The sequence below is a fragment of the Heloderma suspectum genome, chromosome 4 (genome assembly GCF_057233095.1).
Source record: "Heloderma suspectum isolate Gila_16-S chromosome 4, 16-S_ref, whole genome shotgun sequence".
Classification (NCBI taxonomy): domain Eukaryota; kingdom Metazoa; phylum Chordata; class Lepidosauria; order Squamata; family Helodermatidae; genus Heloderma; species Heloderma suspectum.
The window spans coordinates 76,889,511-76,912,122 of NC_139461.1; the positions used below are offsets into that span (position 1 = coordinate 76,889,511).

The following is a 22,612-nucleotide window of genomic DNA, read 5'->3' on the forward strand; positions in this document are numbered from 1 at the left end:
ATCTAATGTGCCTCTGGAAGTTTTATGATGGGTGTTAGCTTCTCCTTGCTAATAGGTAGATGATCTGGAAAAATCCCAAGGGAAGGTGCCACTGAAGAGCCAAAAGAAATCATCAGGTATTTTTTTGTTTCATAAATGCAGACAAAAAAATCACTTTTGACAAAGTTTGAGAGAGTTACCTACCTTGTCAAAAGTCAACAAATAGGTACTTTTCTCCTTCCACCTCTGCCCTAGGGAGTTGAGCCAAACTAGATTAAGTTTCATGAATATTTTTGTGTCCTGCCCCCTAGTTTTGGAAATTGGGGGAGGGGGTCTTTGAAAGGGCATGAAAGTATTTGTGGGAGTAGAAAGTATTTACGTGCAGCAAAATGAGCAATATAAATTTGGCTTGATGTATACTGGAATGTGCATTTGGATGAGTATTTTAATGCCAACTGAAGCACACATATTATTGCTGTCAATAGGATGTATGCTTGGCTGTGTAATTTCACTGTGAATTCTGGCAGGACTAGAGTAGATCTGTGTTTCAGTGAGGCCATGTGGCTTTGCTCTTACTGACATCACTGCATAGCCAAATCTGATTGGCTCCATGGTGTCATCATTTTCGCTGCAGGATCCTTGATTGGCTTGGGTTAAGTAGAGAAGAAGGAAGATGTCCAGTTAGTTGTATGTGTGTTTTAATGGTGCTAAAGCATGCTACAGATTAGGTCCTAATCATTAGGAGAACAATGGTTGTGAACAGGTGTGAAAAATAGTCCAAAAAAGTGAATGCTATGGTTATGCAGAGTATTTTGTATCCTTTAAAAGGATGCTTTTTGCCTCAAAAACCTTTGAGGATCAAAATTTGACATATTTCCAAGGTAACTTTTCAAAGGAGGTAGATTAGTCCTTTACTAGTACCACATAATATCTTAAAAGGCAACATAGAAAAGGAAACGTAACAGCTTGTTTCTGTATTTTTAATTTAAATAAGCCTTGCAGTTAATAAATTATAGAAGGGGATTAACTCAGAATTTGAAAAAGTAAGATTGTTGGGAGGGCTTAAATTCAGAAGATACTCTTAAGGAACCTGGTGTTGAGGTGTCAGAGAGTCTGTTCAGATGTCAGTTTTAAACAGCGTGCTTCTCTGGATATTAAGTGTAGTCTATATATTCTTCCTGTTGTTCCATCTGCTAACCACTTACTGGGTTATCCCTATTTCTGTGGCATTAATTAGTTAATCTGCAAATAATAATAATCATATAATCCTAAAGCCTGGTCTAGAAGCTAAAATGTTCTGTCAAGCAAGCTTTACACTGTGGTGGTGGAATTTATTATGTCAGTAGTGTTGTGAACTATAGGCATAGTTACTAACTCCAGCTTCTTCTTTGTAGCACCTTTATACTCTCATTCCTGCCAATACTATTGAATGGCTACCTGGCCATTTAAAATACTAAGTGGGTGGGATGCATCTGTTGTTAATTGTGCATATGGTCACATTAGGGAATACAGTAGCCAGTAGTGTTGTCACTGCAGGGTATGGGGTTGGTTCCAGATTTACACATACATCCAGTAAACCCACTGAAATTGATGGGACTTAAAGTATTTATGGTTAACGTAAGTCCCACTGATTTCAGTGGGTCTACTTTAACTGCAGACTGGAAGGTCGGCAGGACAGCAGTTCGAGACCCGAGTGCCGCGTGACGGAGTGAGCTCCCGTCTTCAGTCCCAGCTTCTGCCAACCTAGCAGTTCGAAAGCAAGAAATTGCAAGTAGATAAATAGGTACTGCTTCGGCGGGAAAGGTAACAGCGCTCCATGTACCTCGGTGTTCAGTCATGCCGGCCACATGACCTCGGAAGCGTCTTCGGACAGCGCTGGCTGTTCGACTTAGAAATGGAGATGAGCACCACACCCTAGAGTCGGACACGACTGGTTGGGGACACCTTTACCTTTTTTTACTTTAACTAGACCATATCTGGAACCAACCCTATAATTATTAGCCTAATTCTGCACTAGTTTGTGTACAGAGGTGTGCCTCTTCGATTTTATCCTTAAAAAAAATCTGTGACTAACTACAAACTGGTTGAATGTGTAATCGGTGAAGGTCAAGCAGGCAACGTTATTAAAGCCCTGTTGCACAATAATTGGCCATGGTGGGAGAAGCTTCATATATGTCCCATAGCAAAGAAAATAATTGGTATGTTGTGGATAGAACACCATACCAATGGCACTGATCTAGAGACTGGATATTGGGGGAATAAAACCTATTGAAGGTACTTATTTATTTTTATTTATTTATTACATTTACATCCTGCCTTTTTTCCTTCTGTGAGGTAGGTTGGGCTGAGAGTCTGCAACTGACCCAAAGTCACCCAGTGAGCTCCCATGGCCAAGTGGGGACTAGATCCCAGATCTCCCAACTCCCAGCCCAACCTAAGGTACTGAGATTCAAGTACAGGAATTTTTCCTTCATGCAGATCATGTAATCTCTTGTGTTGCTGCGTGTGTGCGTGCATAGTTTAGTATTAGCAGTGGTGATAAACATTTCATAAGAATGGGAAACAATTAGTGAAATGGTTACCATAATTAGTTGACTTAGATTCTGATATCATATGAACCAACAGAAAGTGAAGGATTTCATGTCCCTTAAGTTTTAGTTCCTTTTATTTTGTATAATTCATGAGAACCTGCTGTTTCTTTGGTAACCTCCCAGATTGCTAGCCTCACAAACAGGTAATTATCTTTTTAGTTTGCAGTCCTATACTCAGTTACTTCGGAGTAAGCCCTACTGAACTCAGTGGTGCTTACTTCTGAGTAGACATGTATAGGATTGCACTGCTAAATACAAAATTGGGTGTGCGCAGTGATGAAATGTTGATGCCTCCACTTCCCCTGTGGCTTTCCTGCAGGTGTTTGGAACTTGTACTGATTCTACCATGAAAATATACCCACTAATATTAACTGGCAAAGAAATTAACATTAACTGCTTTGGGTAATATGAGCATTAATGCTTTTAAGAAACTGGAGTCAGCATAGAAGGAAATGGAAGCTAAAAAATACACATTAGGATAAGAAGGACCTCCTGGGTGGTAGATATTCATCTCTGATGCAGAGAAGACCCAGATAATACTGGCTCAAACTTTTCTGACAAAATAATGTAATCCATTTATCCACCAATGAACTGATTTCTCCCAGAAGATTCAGTACGGTGATGAAATTCATCAGACACTGTATACATTACATAATGCCTGTAGGCACTGGATCATGTTGGGTATATGCATATTTGCCTGAGGGTCATTGCAGCATGGGATCTGTAGTATTTTAATATCTGGAAACATCTTTGTTGCACTACACATATTTTTTGCATGCTTCTTTGATCTAGTTTGCATTGCATGTGATGCAGCTTTTAAGCTGGGCAAATCATTGTAGCACCTACGCATATGTATGCATATTTCACTGCCATTTAGAAGAATAGGTTTAACTTGGACAGTGTTTTTAAAGAAAATATCAGAAAATTACAGAATGAAATCACAGCAACACTGAAGAAACACACTGAACTCCCAGAATGTTTGTGGACAGTAGGTTTGATGAAACCATTGCAGAATTTTGAAGGGACACTAGCATGATAATTGCATTTGCATACATTGATTTAACAGGGAAATGTGTCTAGATCAATGACCGCGTAAAATATTGCTTACTAGTAATACAAAATCCATGTTAAGATTGTCATTACCTTGGCCAGGACACTATCCCTTTCTCCTAGATCTCCTGAGTTAGATGTGGAGGTAGAATTGGAAGAAACGAACTTCTTTGTGCATCTAAGAAGAGTGCTTTGGCTTTCTCCCTTAAGAAGGATGTATTTTTCTGAGCAGTAAGGTGTCCCATAGTATATGTGGAGTGGGCAGGATACGATACGATATTCTAGTAAGATTCTTTTGACATCCCACCAGAAAATGTGCCTGACAAAATTCAGCAATAATTTCTCCTGTTTTGTCAGAAAAAGGAGTGCTTCCTAAAAAGGATCTATAGTAAAATCAGTGGTGGCTGGTGGCTCCTATTGCAGTGAATTCACTCTGGGTTTTAGTCAGAAACAGTCATAACTAAAGGAGCTTTCCAAGGTGCTGAACCCATTTTGGGGATGGGGTTCAGAACTTTGGACAGCTCCTTTAGAATTCAGACTGAAACCCAGAGTGGATTCGCTGCCCTACTGAAATAAGAGCCTCCACTGAGTAAAATAGTATTCTCTGAGATGTGTTTTAATGTTGTATTATTCACTAAAGGTTCATTGGCCTCCCTCAGTTCTTATAGTGAGTGATGTAGGACTAGTTTTTATGATATAGAATACCAACTTTGTATTTAAGCACTGGCCTGGTTGCCACAGGTGATCAGAAATTCAATGCAGGTGAGTGAGCAGGCTGGCAGAAGAGGGATGGATTGTCTGCCTAGTATCCATGCAAACCATTGAAGAAAGAAAGTATTCTTCCCCGATGACCATTATAGAAATTCAGTGGGCTGGCAGATGGGGGACTGATTACTCTGTCTCTTCCCCACCAGTTTGCTTGATAGGAGGTAATTTTTACTAGCCTAGGAACACAGGAAACTGCCTCACACAGACCATTGGTCCATCTAGCCCAGTATTGTTGACACTGACTGGCAGTGGCTCTCCAGGTTTTCAGGCAGGATTCTTGCCTAGCCCTACCTGGAGATGCCAGGGATTGAACCTGGGACCTTCTGGATGCAAAGCATGTGCTACGGTCCTCCCTCATAGACTGCCATGAGGCCAGTAGCGTGTGTTTCTGTGATGGACATGGAGGAGGGAACTTTCCCTCTGACTGGCATGGAATTGTAGGCTACTAGCCTAGTAAAAAAATTTTGCAGGCTAGTAACTTTTGTGGCCTTATTTACAAGGCTGTACAATACTATAATTCTGCACCTGTGTCTATCCTTCAGTGTTAAAAGATAGTTGGTTGTCAGAAGCATAATACAACCAGACTTACAGGTGTTAATGTTCTAGCGAGGACAAAGGATATATGGTAAATTTTTTCAGATTGGAAAAAAATCTTCATGATGCTGTTGAATTCTAAATTATGATAGGGATGTGTATATTAGAGAAGTAAAGATATTCATAAAGGAAATCATATAGAATATTTTTCATATATAGGCCATAGAATTATTCTTTCATCTTTGTTTTGATTATTCTGTTGTGCGATAAATCATAACTCCTCCAAGTGTGTTAAGTAACACCAATGTGTGCTATTCTCAAACTTTTCACTTTATCAGGATCATCTTCTACTAACCATTTTATCTTATTTCTTTCCCAGCATTATATTAAACGTATAGTCACATGCTTTATATGATGGTAGAGTCTTCCCACTCAGATGGTTGTCGGATGTATAAACCGGTAATTGTTGTTCTCCAAGTAGGTCTTCCAGCATTTCCAGATCCTAAACACATAGTATTTTGGACATAGGGATTTACTGAAGTCACAACTGAACTCCCTCTCTTTGCATAGATTGTTGTTTTGTTTGCTGTCTTTTGGCACTAATTAGCTAGACCTGGTATCCATAGAACTTGTGCAACTGTGACCCATAAACGTAGTTTCAGTTACAAAATATACCTCATGTTATTTTTAAGTTTGAGCCACCATTTTGTAACAGTGCAGTATAGTTAAGTATTTTTTCCCACTGCAATATTCTCATATCTTCGATATACAGTTATTTGGCCAATTATGACAGATGGTTTGTCCAATATAAGTAGCCATGGATGATCCGAATGGTTCACTTCAGCTGAAATGCATCACAAACCTGAATATCCCTTAATTCTGGTAGAATAATACTTTAAATTATGAGGTATGGATTCATCTTTTAAAAACACAAACAAACCATAGTACAGGAATTTTAAACATGTAGCAAATGAAATATGATCATTAAAGTTATGCTCCTTTTCCATTGTTCAGAACTGTAAATCCTGTAGTGAGGGTTATTATATCTTTATTGCACCCGTAGTACCTTTAGCATGCAAAGTACTTTACAATTCTTATCTCAGTAGTCTTTATGTGAGGTGGTTTTCGTTTTTCCAATTGGGAATGGGGATTAATGGTACAGTCCTATACATAGAAGCAGGTCCCCTTCAGTTCAGTGGCTTGCTCTTCAGTAAGTTTGTATAGACCTGCAGTCTTAGGCTACAGCCCTGTACAGGCTTACTTCTTAGTAGATGCGCATAGGACTGCACTGTTAGAGATAATAACTTGCCAAAGGCCACCTAAGATCTTCATAATTGTGCAGATTTTGAACCTGAGCCCATGGACCACACACTTTCCTCACTAAATCATTCCTGCATGTTTAAAACTTAAGTTTGCAACTAAATGGATTGCAAAGTGAACAAGTATATTTGGTGGTTCAGCATGTGAATGAAAATCTAGGAAGTACTCGATACCTTTAGCCAGTGTATCCCAGCTATATTCCTGAGTACATATGTTAGGAGGAAGTGAGCTTGTCTTAGAAATGTGGCCAGGATGTGTTTTGTTTTGTTTACATTCCTGAATTTTAAAACTGGTCTGCCCTGCTGGCTTCAACAAAGTGCTTCGCTTCACTCTGCCCCACCCTGACTTTGTGCACTGGGCAAGTGCTTGCTCTTTACTGACACTGCATTTCCAGTTTGACTGAAGTGTTTTGTTTCTTCTGCATCTGCTTGTGGTGCTCCCTTTTGGAGTTTTCTTTGGGAAGTTGCTGGGAATAGCAGCCTACTTGGGTGCAGAGGGGCATCTGTCACAACTTGTATAATATTTACATGGAAAATGTCTTTCTCAAAGGCTCTTGGTGCCCCATGTTTTACAGTACATGAACAGTTGGCTAGTCCAGGTGTTTCCTCTACTGTTTGCGTGATATGTGAATTGGAAATTCAAGAGAAGAGTTGGCAGAATGGAAGAGCTGAGGGTTTGTATTTACCTATTCTAACTGCTTAGCACATAGGAGGGTTTGGGGCTCAGCAAAATCCTACTCTCCCCCCGCCCTTTCCTGGTAAACTATATTTTTGATGTTCGGCATAAAACTACTAGAACATTAGTGTCTTAATCAGCCTCTAAAATATGAGGATTGATCAGTTTTTGTTTTTTAAATGGAAGCCTGAAAGTATTGTCTTACCATGGTGTAGATTTAAACACTATCTTTATTAGACTTTTCAGCTTGCAATGCAGTTCAATCTCAGGTTTACTAAGGACGCAATCCTATGCATCTTTAGACAGAAAAAATCCCTACAGCTGCCAGCATTCCCCAGCCAGCATGGCTAGCTGGGAGTTGGACAACTTTTTTTCCTCTCTAAACGTAAATAGGATTGCACCCTAAATTTCAAGTTTTAAAAGTTTGACTGATTAAAAACCAAACAAACAAACAAACCTACTACTATATTTAAAGGTAGAGACTGGGTTTTGTTGGTGATGACATTTTATTTTATTCACTCCTAAATGTTAATTTCATTGTCTTATTACTATTGGCTTTTCTAAAATAGAAAATCAAATTCCTAATGGTGTTTGTGTCTTTTCACAGGACAGTCGGCCCAATATGTCAAGACCTCTGATCACTAGGTCCCCTGCATCTCCTTTGAACAATCAAGGCATCCCCACGCCAGCACAGCTCACAAAATCCAATGCACCGGTACATATTGATGTGGGTGGGCACATGTACACCAGCAGCTTGGCCACACTTACTAAATATCCTGATTCAAGGTAATTCTAAGGACTATGTTGCATGTCTCTGGTAGCACTTTTAATTTGCTTACTTCTTTCCTCTGACCTCTGTGATATACTCTTTACTCAGCGTAAAACCTTTTCACTTGAAAGTGTTTCTGGGTGCGTTAAAACTGGTACTTAAAAATGCTTTACTAAATGAAAAACATGAGTGGATTTAGTTTCTTTGCTCAGGATCCAGTTGTCTGTGCCACCTAACTGACCCACATCACTTGTAAACCAGCCCCTTATGCAGTATTCTCCCTACACCTTCTGCTAAAGCTTGTCATTCCTTCCACACAATACCACTATGCACTGGTGGGTGCTAACTTAGCATTTGAAATAACTGCTTTAGAGAAGGTGGTTTGTTTTTAGTTTTGCATCCAAATTCTCTGTACATGGACACCAGGACTTCTCAAGCAGTCAGAGCTAGAACACCAACACTAACCAAGGGCCTAGGCTAGAAGGAAGAGATCCTGTCACATTACTTCCCTGCACCCTATAACATCCCCTTACTGTCTGTATCAGCCTTATCCAATTCTTAACTAATGGTATTGAGGAAGATGTTGACCTGGTTCGCAAGTCATACTAAGCCCTGGTGGGTTGTTACTGTGCGTAGTTGCAGGGTGGTTTAGTGTGATGTCCAAACCCAGAGCGGTTTTTCCATTGTGGGTTGGTTTTTTTGCAAACAAGCCATTCTGAGAACCCATGGCATGTAGTAGGGTTGTTTAGGATGGCTTGTTCTCAGGGTGGCAGCAGAGCGATTTTATCATGTGTCGTCAGGAACGGCTAGAGAGCCACCCAGCAAGAGCTCCTCCCCGCAATCTCTGTAGTGCCATTGCCATTCTCGCTCATCTCTTCTCAGCACCTCCACCTCACAATGGATATTTTTTTATACAACTCTTGAAGAAAGGACACTGGAGAGTGTCCTAAACATGTTTGCAATTTTATAATTATTGTTTTCGGTCCTGTGTAACTGCGCAGGAGTGAACATTTGCTGCTAGGAATTTTTCATAATTTCACCTTCCATTTTACTGCTTTGCCATGAAATTTGCATTTTTTTTTAGCAATCTGACTCACTTGTCTGCCCTGAAATTTGCATATGTTTAACCACCCCACCCACTGCTCTGTAACCCTCATGTGAGAACTAGCAGTGCACACCAGTGGAGGGAAGCAACAAGCACGAAGGGTGGTGGGGAGCCAAAAGTGGCTGCAGGAGAGAAGGAGCTTTAGGGGTGTAGAACATGGAGCAGCCTTTTAAAAAAAATGTTTTCTACTACAGGGGTGTACTGAAGTGGAGGATGAAATTGACACAGACATTGACAAGAGGACATATCTGTATGCTTGGCTAAATACAGGAAAGGCGGTCTTGCGCACTCATGCACCCCCCCCCCCAAATGGCAAATGCATTCATAAGGGCTCAGAAAATTATTTTCTTTTTGTGATCCGATGCGGAGGTAGGGGAGTTTCGCTCTGGAAGTGCCGACGTGGAGGATGAAATTGATAAGTTGGGGATATGGCTGTGCTGGACTCGAATAGCAGACTTCGAAGTGGAGGATAAAATTGACAAGATGGGGATATGGCTATGCTGGACTTGAATAGCAGACTTGTGGTCCTGCACACTTGTGCAAGACCCCTACAATATATTTTTTTTTAAAGTTTGCGAACACGCTCCTGTGTTCATAAAACCCTTTGGTGATCCGATGTGGGAGTGGGGAGGCGTTTCCCTCATGAGTTGGCAACCCTAGCAGACCAATTACAGAAAGGGTGCTGATGTGCTGACAAGGATTTCTGCCGCAAAGACTCCTGGGATACATGCTGGCAGTGGCCTGGGGAGCTGAGGGAGAAACTAGCCATAGCAAGCCACCCAGTGGGTGATCGTCTGCCAAGCAACCCACCCACAGTGACTTATTCTCAGGGTGGCTTAGTGTGATGTGTGAACTCGCCCATTGTTTCAGGCTACTCTATCCCAGGATCGCTTCAGGCTAAGTGACTTCAAAACAGCAATGGTAGCTATTAGACCTTTCTGTGTGGAACCATAGAGCCAGCAGTCAGAAACACATATTGCTTTCACTAGGCTACTGCATCCTGGGAGTTCCTGGCATGCAGTAACCTTATGGGTCTTTCTGTTTGCTGACATTGAGGATATGGCTGGCAGATGGACCTTCTGAAGCAGACAAATGTCCGGAAGTAGAGAGCAAAGACACAGTAGAACAGCTACCTTCCTCTGCCCCACGCTCTCTATTTAGCATGGATTGCCACAAGTCTCTCTTGTGTTAAAACTGAACCCAAGGTACTTTATATTCTCCCATGAAGTTCCTAATGAAAAGTGATTTTTTTCTTTTATCACATTCTCAGATATCTCTAAACAATTAAACAAGCTTATCTCTCAACAATTAAAGACACAAAATACTTACATTTTAGAGTAATATTTGCTATCTAATCTATACTCGCATACTCCTGGACAAAAATACTGTTGTAAGCATGTATAAAAAGCATATAATTACAGAAGCTAACATACTTTTGTTTTTTTAGTAAATAATACAAGTTATTTGGGAAATTCAAAATGTTATATGCTAATAGTACACTAATGAATATACAGGTTATCTTGAGTAGTAGAATACTTAAAACCCACAAACTGTTTTTATTTAAAGTCAGTGACTGAAATCACAGACAGCCCACTGTTCTGCACACACATATATGTGAGTGCCTCCGTGCCAATCAGATAATCAGCATTGTCATCTTCAACAGCACTAGTCACCCAGTTCTCATGTATGCAGCAATCCACAGTTCCTGCACACCCATCCACTCCTGCTACAATAAACAGCCCAGGGACACTCCATCCATGAGTTCTTTATTGTGATGTCCGAACCCAGAACTCTGAGTTGTTGGGAATGAACAACCAAGAGTTTGAACCCATGGTTTAAATGGGTGTCCCTGGGTTGTTGTGCTCCACCTGGGAGCAGTGGGCGTGGGTGGGCAGCCAGGAACCAGCATGCTCGCTTGTTCCCACTGCATTTTCAACACTCCATTGTTAGCAAATATGCAAACTAGGTTATTAAGTATGGTGTGTTGGACGATAGAGAGGTGCCTGGATTCAACTGTTGCTCCCAGTACATCCTACAAACAGGTCCTTGGAATGGAATATTATGTGCACTATCAATTGACATTTCAGTTTCTCATCCAGCTGGGGATCTTCATGTAGAAGCCACTTTTCATGTACATATCCCTGTTGTTTAATCAAATTGAATATAGTCTGGATAAAGAGAAAATGCATCTTGTTAAAAGAGAAATGAGTTATTAGATTTTTACTAAATACAAAGGACACTGACTTAACAATTCAGTCATCAAGTGGGCAACTAGAGAGATTGATGTATCACTTAAGATCAGTAATTTTACTTTTAATAGTGATATCTAGAAGAACCTACTGGGTCTAGCTCAGTAGTTCTTGGTGGTGGTTCAACTTCTGTTGGAAGCACAACAAAATTAAATTGTGTCTGTCCACAAATTACATTCATTGAACTTTGCATAGTCAAAGTTCAATGACTCCTATTAAGAGATAAACATTTTTCTCATTTTTCAATTACAGTAGGCTTGTAAAATAGAGTTGACAAGTAAGTTGCTATACTATCTCAGTTCAGTCTTGGTAGAGAAGAAATAATTGTAACCTAACCAAGTGCATCAGTGTGTTCTTGTATCAACTTTCGTTACTGCAAAAAGACTGCATTTTTTTCAGGAAAATCTATGGAAGTCAAACAGTGACTGGGTTCACAGGACCTGACAACCCATCATGGGTAACTAGCCACGGTGGGTTGTTGTGTCATCTGAACCCTGATCGCTTCCTGCTGGGTGGCTTATTTTAGGGTATCAAGCCATCCTGATAACCCATGGCTTGTTGCAAGGGTTACTTAACCTGCGATGGGTTGTTGTGTCATCCAAATCTGAGAGAGCAATTTTATCAAGGGTTGTGGCAATTGGGCATAGAGCCACTTGGCAAAAACTCCTGCTGCTCTTCCCAATCATGCCTGTCTGTGCTGCCTCAAGCCTCCCTTGCCAGTGACATCCCCTCCAACAATGCCGAAACAGCACTTTGGAGGGGCTGTGACTCATTCGTCAACCCCCTTTTTAATTTTTCGGCCCCAGAAATTTCCCATTCGGGGCAATTACTGCCATGGTTCCTGCGAAAGGGAGAAAAGCCTAGATCTTCCCTTTCTTAAGTAGCTGGAGTCTTGAGGAAGTGTTGAATGGAAGCAGGACACTGAGTCAGTTCAACACTTAAAACCCAGAGGATCACCTTGCTAAGTGGGTAATATTGTCGTTCCCCCCCCCTTTTTTTTTTGGTGTACTTACTTTCCTGATCTTTCTCCCTTTTTCTAATCTGTCGCAGTCAGCAATATGCAAATTAGCCTATATTCGGTCTTGTCTCATCAGTTTTCTTGTACATTTCCTACTGTGGTTGCTTCCCTTTGGCAGCTGAAACATACAAGGACACTGACAAAGCAAGGCCATACATATTGGACAGCCATAAATGCACATTTGCACACCTCCGAAAGACCGACAATGACAACAACAACAATAATAATAAAAATTACGGTCCCATTTGCACAAATTTCTGAGGCTGAAAACATTGAATTTGTGCAAATTTGGGGGGCCAAAAAAAAAGCTGGGGAATGAAAGGGGGTTGCAATTGGAGAGGCGAGGGGGACAGGACAGGCAGACAAGACAGGTTCTGCCATGGAGGACACTGGGATACTGGCTAGAGGTCCAAGGGGGAAGGAGGGGGTGAACAACCCACAGTAAGCCCGATTATCTGTTGGGTGCTCTGTGGGTTGTTTCGCGACGAACCCTTGCTGTGCAGCTTATTCGCAGGGTGGGTTGTCTTGTCGTGCAGATGCCCATATAGAATTTGTGATTTCAGGGAAGTTATAAACTTTAACACTTGGGATTAAGAGACATTCCAATATATCAGTATATTTTTGCCAATTCTTTTCTAGAACATTAAGATAGGAAGAGCATTATGGTAAACAGGGTATAAAAGCATCTTAGGTTCTTCACAAAAATCCCCCCAAATTTTGGTGTCATAGACTAGCGGGGACTTAGGCCTCCTCTAACCTGCAAGTAGGCATGGTTGTAAAAGGCTCAGAGAAGGCTTGACTGACTGAGCCAGACCCATGGTCCTCTGGCTATCCTACTTTTCCTCTTCTCCGCTACCAGACCTCAGTCTTGGAAGGGTTCCTCACAGCAGAAGTTGTCATTTTACATTGTCCTACCTTCAGAAACCCAAGTATTTTAGTAGCCAAATAATATTTTCATTTTATTTGCATGGGATGATGTGAGTTGGTTACATGTGCTATAGATTCAGCTTTTGGTCATGACTCATCAATGTTGAAGAAAGATAATAATTCATGTACTTACTGTTCTGAGAAATCCTTTCTAGCCATAGTACATGAATTCATCTCCAAATGAAATAGCTTCTGCTTTGCTGGTCTTTCTTAAATTGCTGTATAGTTGCTAAGCAGTTTAATATACTGCATGTGTATAATTGCAGGACTAAACAGACTCTGCTTGTAGCTTTGCAGCCAACACCCATGGCCACCCACAGGGCATATTTGAAGCTTCAGGATATAGCTGCCAAGTTCTAGAATGTTTCTTGCTGGCTCTTGTCCACCTTTTGCTGGCGTTGCCTTTGGAAAGGTTTGTCACTTGTGAGATTTGTTCCCCAGTGCTTTGTTAAAGAGGAGGCATGAAGTGATCGTTTGGGTTTGATGGCATGATCTTCAAAGTAATGTTTTGGCTAATAAAAGCTTACCCATTCTTATGGAGTGCAATTAGGGTTTGTCTTCTCAAGTTCTTTGCATATCTGTTCCTTTGCTTTTGTTGTTGTTATTGGCTGACATGCAGGTAGTCTTGGACTTTGCCTAAGACAGCACATTTCTCTGAACACCATGGGTGCATTTCTGAGAGCACAATCCAGTGTCCATTCTAGTTAGCGATGGGTGAATTTACACCGAGTGAGTTTGTTACTTACAAAATAACAAACTCACCCATGTGGACTTGGATGAGAGTTCTTCCCTCAAAGCGACCTCAGTCCATGTAAATGAGCTCTTGCACGTACGTGATATCAAAGTGCATTTTGGGGAGCTGTAGTTTCGAATCACGTAGAGCCTCCTCAGAGCCAGAGCTGCAGTGGCAGCAGCAATGACAAGACAAGCTTCCAAGCAGATGGTAGGATGAATAAAAATGGGGGGGGGGGGGGATTGCCGAATCCTCTTCCTCAGGGAGCCAGAGCAGTGATGGAACAACTAAAAAATTGGGAGGAGAGGCACTTCTGAGTCCTCCTCGTGAAACCAGAGCAGCAGTAGCAAGGGAGTAAGCAGCACCAGATTAGGGAAGGAAAGGATTATTTAGTTATTATGCATTCATTACATTTCTGTACAGCCCCATAGCTGAAGCTCTCTGAGCAGTTTACAAAAGTTAAAACATTAAAATACAATATAGAAAGTTTAAAAGTTATTTACATAAAAGCACACAGACAATATACACAAATAACATATAACTAAAAACGACTTTGAACTAAAAACAATGGAACAAAAAAAATTAACAATTAAAGCAACACAGCTTAAAGACAGCACAGCTTAAAAACAGTATACAAGAGTCAGCAAAAGGAACAAGACTTCTAAAAAGGGAAGGTATGCAGGAATATTATAGTCTTTAATTCCTACTATAAAACCTTTGAAGAGGTCAGCAGGCGCATTTCAACTGACAGATCATTCCACAACTGAGGGGCTGCAAAGGAAAAGGTCCATCCTCTTTGCGTGTGGCTGCTAATCTCACATTAGAGGACCTTAGGTGGCAGCCTGGGATTTAGGGGAGAAGGCACTCCCTAAGGCACCTTGGACTTAGACCGTGTAAGGCTTTGAAGATAAGAATCAGCACTTCATATTTTGCTCGGAAACAAATTGGCAGCCTCTGTAAAGATTTTAAAACTGGTGTAATATGGTCTCCATGGGATGTCCCTGAGACCAACCTGGCTGCCATATTTTGTACCAGTTGAAGTTTCTGAACTAAATAAACAGGCAGCCCAAAGTACAGCGCATTACAGAAATCAAGCCTAGAGGTTACCAGTGCATGCACCACCGTTACCAGGCACACATATTCCAGGAACGGGCGTAGCTGGTGTATCAGCTGAAGTTGATAACAGGCACTTCTCACCGTTGCCTCCACCTGGGGTGCCAGGAGCAGCGTTGGGAAGCATCCCCAAGCGAAGAACTTGTTCCTTCAGGGGGAGTGCAGCTCCATCCAGAACTGGTTGACATACCCTTTATGATGAGCACTGCTGCCTTGCCTGGATTCAAGTTCAGCTTGTTCTCCCTCATCCAGCCCATGACCTACTTCAGGCAGTCATTCAGAGGAGTCATACCTTTCTTGGATAAAGATGTGAAGGAGAAATGGATTTTGGTGTCATCAGCATACCGATAACACCCAGCCCCAAATCTCCTGATGATCTCTCCCAGTGGTTTCATGTAGATATTAAACAGCATTGGGGGTAGGATGGAGGGACTCCACATAATAGTTCCTTTTTCGAGGAGCAGCTATCCCCGAGCAGCACCATCTGGAACCATCCTGGGAGAAAGGAGCGGAACCACTGCAGAGCAGTGCCCCGCGATCCAGAAAGATACCATGGTCCATGGTATCAAATGCTGTTGAGAGGTCCAAAAGACACAACAGGGATGCACTCCCCCTATCGATTCCCAGGTGAAGATCATCCACCAAGGCGACCATGGCAGTCTCAACTCCGTATCCCGCTCCAAAGCCAGTTTGAAATGGTTAATCTAACTAATGCAGTGCATACACAGAAATTGTATTGTTTAGATACAGACTGCACATGCTTAGAAGCTCACAGTCAATTCAAACTTAATAGTGAATTAGTAAACTGCTGGTCCAGGTTCATTAAAAAGGTAAGCATTACAAATGGGCGAAGTTCAACCATTGAGCAGATTCATTACAAAATTTGGCAGCATCACTAGTTTTAGTCCCGTTGTTTGGGGCTTGCTTTGAATTTCATTCTTCTCTGCATACAGGGGTCATCAAAATTCACTTACTGCAGTTGGCACTGCAAGCATCCCTTTCTTATTGATGAATATGAAACTGAGCATGAGGGCTTATTCCTGTAGTCACGCTAGTGCTTTATTCGTATTTAAGTGCCTCCAAAGTTCAGCATGCTGGCAGAGATAAGATTTCACTCACCCAGACCTGTGGCAAGCACAGACACTGGCTGGCTACCAAGTGCAATCTAAACTTGTGTCCCCTGTTCATGTGCTTGTTTAGTTACAGTCTTGTTTTGTGACCTCCCATCTTACCTTTTCCAAGATGTGATTTCTCTGTACTGAAATTGAATGTTTGTGGGTTTCCTTTTAAACTATAACATCAATTATCTGTCTTAAGAATCGGTCAAAGCCCTGGCTGTTGTGGTTACCACTTGTAACTGCTTGGAACTTGTCATTTTCTTCCCAATCATGTAGTTCTGGTCATGGCACCTTCCAGTACTTTTTCTGCAGCAATGATTCTGCCCATCATTCTTTGCTGATGGCTTTTGTCTCTTCCTTAGGAACATAGGAAGTGGCCTTATACTGAGTCAAACCCTTGGTCCATCTAGGCCAGTCTGGTCAGCACTGACTGACAGCTGCTCTCCAGGGTTTCAGGCAGGAATTTTTACAGCCCATACCTGGAGAAGCTGGGGATTGAATCTGGGACCTTCTGCATGCAAAGCATGTGCTCTGCCATGGCCCCTCCCCTGGAAGTTCCTGCGTCCGTCCAGCCCTCAGTCTTCTTCCAGCATTCACCATTGATCAGCCCTCCATGGAAATATTTCATAATGAAGAGAGAGTGGTTTAAAACAAAAACATACATTTATTTTAAAATAATAATAATAATAATAATAATAATAATAATAATAATAATAATAATCCATTAAATGTTACAACACCTATATTAATATCTGAAGACATTAAACGTGTTATTTTCTAGTTCAGTAAAGAGATTCATTATATATTTGTATACTAGCATTTAAGTTTGTCACGTTCACCCTATGCAACTTTAACATATCGTTGCTCTTTTAATGTCCTAGTTAAATTTAATTTTACCAATTTAAACACTGTTAACATTCTCCAGAAATCTATAATTGGAGAGTGAACTGGAAAAATTGAGCCCCCTTGGAAGTCTGGTAGAAGCCAACAAGTGGGCCATAAATTGAATAAATAAAAAATATGATATTTCAGATCTTAAGAAAATTGATCTGCAGTGGGCATTACAAGTGAAAACATGTCATGATAATATCAAGTGTAAACTCTGAGTGACTAAATACACTTTTATTAACACTACATGACTTGAACTTAGCAATTAAGGTCTCGATTTTGTATCTTTTGTCTTTTTATCTTAGCGAAAGACAGTTGAGAGAGACAGAAAGATGCTTGTTCGCTTCAGTTATGTCAGGTGGGTAAATGAGAAAGTAGAGCAGAGAGCTATCTGTGGAAGAATAGTTGCATACTGTAATAGATTATATGCTTCGTGCAGTTGCAAGAATTCTGTGCCCATTGCTTTCTTGTGCTCTCTCTCTGGCAAGTAGATATCTTTCCTTAGTAGTCTGGATGTGGTGGGTCTTGCCTTGATACATTTGAAGTAAATGATTCTCGGGGAGTCCCCGTCTCTGACCTATATAGTTCTCTGGAACATTCTCAGCTTCATATTGGTTGAGCTGTTAGTGTATTTGAGCTCTTTTTTGTTCCTTCTGTTACAATTTGCCTGCAGTCATTTATATTGGGCAGGATTTCCTGTCAGGGTTCCATTTCAGGAATAGAAGATAGATCCTCTGTAGAGTGCTTTTTTGCTGTGTGTGTGCGCGCACGTGTGTGTGTGTGTGTGTGCATGTGTAGTTACTCGAATATAATTGTTACAGTGTCAGGAGATTATTTAACATGGTCATAGGGTATAATGGCTTCTTCCTTTATATAAAAAAATCAAGATCTAGTTTGCATAGTAACTGTGTTTCCTGTTAACCTCATTAGTGGTAGCAATTAATTTATACTCGTGTGCAACTAGATATTATGTCACAAGTACTAAGACATAATTTATGTCTTTCGTAAAGGAGCCATAACCACAAATTCCAAACAGTAGCAGCAAACACTTCCAGGCCACAGAGTGTCTCTGCTGAAAGTAGGTTCTAAATTTGCCTGGCCTTGCTTTAGATTCAGCTGAATGAGGTCCAGAATGCTCTAATCAAGTTCATTAAGGCTCTTCTAGGGTCCTTTTACCCATCTGAAAATTGATTTATTTTTAAATGGTTTAAGAACATGCCTCAGGGCTTCAGTTTATATTTAAAAAAATGAAATTTCTTCCTGTCTTGGAGCAGCACAAATAGTCAATACTAAATTGACAAATGATCCTTTAAGTATATCCATTGAATCCATTCTCTTCAGGCCCCTGTGTGAGACACTTCATCAAAAACATCATCATCTTGATGATACTTTGCAGAAGGAAGAAACAAGGTGAAAATTGGATAAATACTTCCCTCCTTCATCAAAAACATCATCATCTTGATGATACTTTGCAGAAGAAAGAAACAAGGTGAAAATTGGATAGATACTTCCCTCCCTGTCTCTTGTCCCCTTCATGGATCACTGCCTTGTTGTGGCGAAGGGGCTTGCGTAACTCAGTGAAGCCATAAGCTATGCCATGCAGGGCCACCCAAGACGGACAGGTCATGGCAGAGTTCCGACAAAATGTGGTCCACTGGAGAAGGAAATGGCAACCCACTCCAGTATTCTTGCCAAGAAAACCCCATGGAACGTATCACAAGGTTAAAAGAGATGATGCCGGAAGATGAGCCCCTCAGGTCGGAAGGTGTCCAATATACTACTGGGGAAGAGCAGAGGGTATTTCCAAGTAGCGCCAGAAAGAGTGAAGCGGCTGGGCCAAAGCCAAAAGGACACTCAGCTGTGGATGTGCCTGGTGGTGAAAAGAAAATCCGATGCTGTAAAGAACAATATTGTTTAGGAACCTGGAATGTAAGATCAATGAATCAAGGTAAGCTGGAGGTTGAGATGGCAAGATTGAACATCAACATCTTGGGAATCAGCGAACTAAAATGGACAAGCATGGGCGAATTTAATTCAGGTGACCATTATATCTACAACTGTGGGCAAGAATCCCTTAGAAGAAATGGAGTAGCACTCGTAGTCAATAAAAGGGTGGGAAAAGTAGTACTGGGGTACAATCTCAAATATGACAGAATGATCTCAGTACGAATCCAAAGCAAACATTCAACATCACAGTAATTCAAGTCTATGCCCCAACCACTGAGGCCGAAGAAGCTGAGGTTGATCGGGTTCTATGAAGACCTACAACACCTTCTAGAACTAACACCAAAAAAAGATGTCCTTTTCATCCTAGAGGATTGGAATGCCAAAGTAGGAAGTCAAGAAATAACTGGGATAACAGGCAAGCATGGCCTTGGTGTACAAAATGAAGCAGGACAAAGGCTAATAGAGTTTTGCCAAGAGAACACGCTGATCATAGCAAACACTCTTTTCCAACAGCACAAGAGGCGACTCTATACATGGACTTCACCAGATGGTCAATATCGAAATCAGATTGATTATGTCCTTTGCAGCCAAAGATGGAGAAGCTCTATACAGTCAGTCAAAACAAGACCTGGAGCTGACTGTGGCTCAGATCATGAGCTTCTTGTTGCAAAATTTCTGCTTAAATTGAAGAACGTAGGGAAAACCACTAAACCATTCAGGCATGACCTAAATCATATCCCTTATGAATATACAGTGGAGGTGACAAATAGATTTTAAGGGATTAGACCTGATAGACAGAGTGCCTGAGGAACTATGGATGGAGGCCCGTAACATTGTTCAGGGGGCCGCAACTCAATCCATCCCCAAGAAAAAGAAATGCAAGAAAGCAAAGTGGCTGTCTGATGAGGCTTTACAAGTATCTGAGGAAAGAAGGGAAGCGAAAAGGAAGGGAGAAAGGGGAAGATATATCCAACTGAATGCAGAGTTCCAGAGAATAGCAAGGAGAGATAAGGCCTTCTTAAATGAACAATTTAAAGAAATCGAGGAAAACAATAGAATGGGAAAGACTAGAGATCTTTTCAAGAAAATCGGAGATCTCAAGGGAACTATGCCCTCAACCACTTCGGCCTCAGTGGTTGGGGCATAGACTTGAATTACTGTGATGTGGAATGGTTTGCTTTGGATTCGTACTGAGATCATTCTGTCGTATTTGTGATTGTACCCCAGTACTGCTTTTCCCACCCTTTTATTGACTATGAGTGCTACTCCATTTCTTCTAAGGGATTCTTGCCCACATTAGTAGATATAATGGTCACTTGAATTAAATTCGCCCATGTCTGTCCATTTTAGTTCGCTGATTCCCAAGATGTCGATGTTCAATCTTGCCATCTCATGTTTGATCACCTCCAGCTTACCTTGATTCATTGATCTTACATTCCAGGTTCCTAAACAATATTGTTCTTTACAGCATCCAATTTTCTTTTCACCACCAGACACATCCACAGCTGAGTGTCCTTTCGGCCTTGGCCCAGCCGCTTCACTCTTTCTGGTGCTACTTGGAAATTCCCTCTGCTCTTCCCCAGTAGTGTATTGGACACCTTCCAACCTGAGGGGCTCATCTTCCGACGTCATATCTTTTAGCCTTGTGATACGTTCCATGGGATTTTCTTGGCAAGAATACTGGAGTGGGTTGCCATTTCCTTCTCCAGTGGACCACATTTTGTCAGAACTCTCTGCCATGTCCTGTCCATCTTGGGTGGCCCTGCACGGCATAGCTTATGGCTTCACGCAAGCCCCTTCGCCACAACAAGGCAGTGATCCATGAAGGGGATGCATATATCTACTATGTGCTTAAAGGCCTGTTTAGTTTGACCCTTAGTGTTCCAAACAGCAAGCTATAAAAATGATCCATTTATATTTGATTTTTTAATACAAGCATGTTACAATGAGAAAGTGTGTGTGTGTGTGTGTGTGTAAAATCCACTGGTACTTTCTCATGTCTTATAGTTTTGATTTTCCATGATTTTTCATGAGTTGTAATCCTGAGCATCCTGCCTTCATACCAATTTTATAAAAGGAAAGACACCAGCAGTTCTTAAGTACTGTTTCACATGTCGTATTTAATCTTTTGAGCAACAGTTATGAAGGACAGTTATTGAAGTTATTAATATATTACAAGGATCAAGAAGAGTAATTTACAAAATCTCAATAGACCATAAAAAACACAGGCAGACAGGATGGCTGGGATTTGGATCCAACAGGAACTCAGGGTTAGGATGGCATCAAGACTGGGAACTCCTGAGAATCTAGAAGATAGAGAATAAAGAGGGCAACAGGAAAATGTATCAAGATGCAAGAACATGGCTGGAACATATAATATGCATGTCCCCTTCTCAGTAGATCCCAATAGAGTGACCTGAAGTATTTAAACTGTGAATATCAATCCTAGCCAGGGTTTGCACATAATTTAACATTAAACTTTGAAGCTAGGATGGCTATTTACAAGGCTGGCACAGCAGGTGAGAAACCTCCCCTCTGTTCTCTTGGAACAGGTTTTGTTGAAGCCTACTCTGTCATATTAAGCTGGCCGGTGCTAAGAATCCTGGCCAGCACAAACCTGTTCAGAAAAGAGGGGAAGGCACTAAGGAAATTATGTGGGTGATTGCCTAACAGCTATCCAATGAATTTCTCACAGACTTTATGCTGACCTCTTATTCTTAAGTCTGGATGTCATGAAAAAAGCAAGAGCAACAGTAGAGGGATTGCAAATAAGGAGAACTAGCATTTCCTCACGATACAGAGATTTGTGCTATTATCACTATGAACAGTAATGACATGTGAACTAAGTGAGGTGTGTGGGGGGATGGTGTTAGATGGATGCTTGAGTCCTTTAGATCCTGTTCCTGGGCTCTGTTATGATTGGCTTTCTCCATGTCTTACCTTGTTGATGGCTGTTATCAAATTTCAAATAGAAATTACCTTAGAGTAAGTACAAAGCAAAATTGGAAGGGAGATTTATCCTTTTCTTCACTATTTATCTTTTCAGTCACTTTTAGTATGATATTAACAATGCTTGGAAAAAAGATGTCCTTTTTTAGAAACGTCTTGGATGTTGGTAGATGTTTAGGAGTTCGGTCCCATCCACTATATTTTCAAATATTTCCCTTTATTTATTCATTGGTTCATTCATTCATTCATTCGCTTATTTACTGTCTTCAAAGACAACTTCCCAGTATGAATCTTTGATCTTGTTAAATCTGTGAACAATTCATTTGCCTCTTGGGTGGCAATTTGAGTTTGTACAGCTGCTTTCTGCCTTGGGCCACAGTGAGTCTGACAAAAATTATCAGTTTCATTGTGCTGCTACTTGGAAGTTCAGAAGCAAATATTAAACCAATTCAGACATGTGTGAATTGAGAGACTGACCTTCTGGAATAGGAGGATGAAGTACAGGGAAGGATGGTATGGCAGGAAGAAGCGTCAACCCGTATTTTAAAGTATCTTGTCCTGTTCCTGAAGGAGCTTTATAGTGAGAGAGTGTTATATAGAAAAAGTGATCCTGGAAAGAAGAAATCAATAACCTAATGTCCCTAAAGCTAGCATAAAAGTAAAGGGCATTTGCCCATAAGAGAAAACATTTATAAGAATATCTTTGTCATCCACATTCCCTATCACTGGCATTCTTAGAAGGCTGGATCATTAGAGTCTGCTTGCTTCGTGTACACATTTAACTTGAGAACAACAGCCCCAATGGGAGTTCCTAATAGGTGTTATCCAATTTCATGATCCATACCTGTTGAATACCTGAATGGCTTTTTGATCATTTCA

General features: G+C 41.0%; 1 protein-coding gene across 11 annotated transcripts in view; it reads left to right on the forward strand.

Annotated features, from left to right (window-relative positions):
* Positions 1–22,612, forward strand: part of KCTD1 (potassium channel tetramerization domain containing 1) — a 116,589-nt gene that overhangs the window by 68,441 nt on the left and 25,536 nt on the right. For 7 of the 11 annotated variants that reach the window (XM_084849644.1, XM_084849648.1, XM_084849646.1 and 4 more), the window contains one exon: positions 7,525–7,703. In XM_084849644.1, coding sequence (XP_084705770.1) covers positions 7,525–7,703 — 179 coding nt within the window. Of the gene's footprint in view, positions 1–638; positions 743–6,816; positions 6,916–7,524; positions 7,704–22,612 lie in introns of those variants that run through there. The other 4 variants (XM_084849643.1, XM_084849641.1, XM_084849640.1 and 1 more) reach the window with 2 other exon arrangements.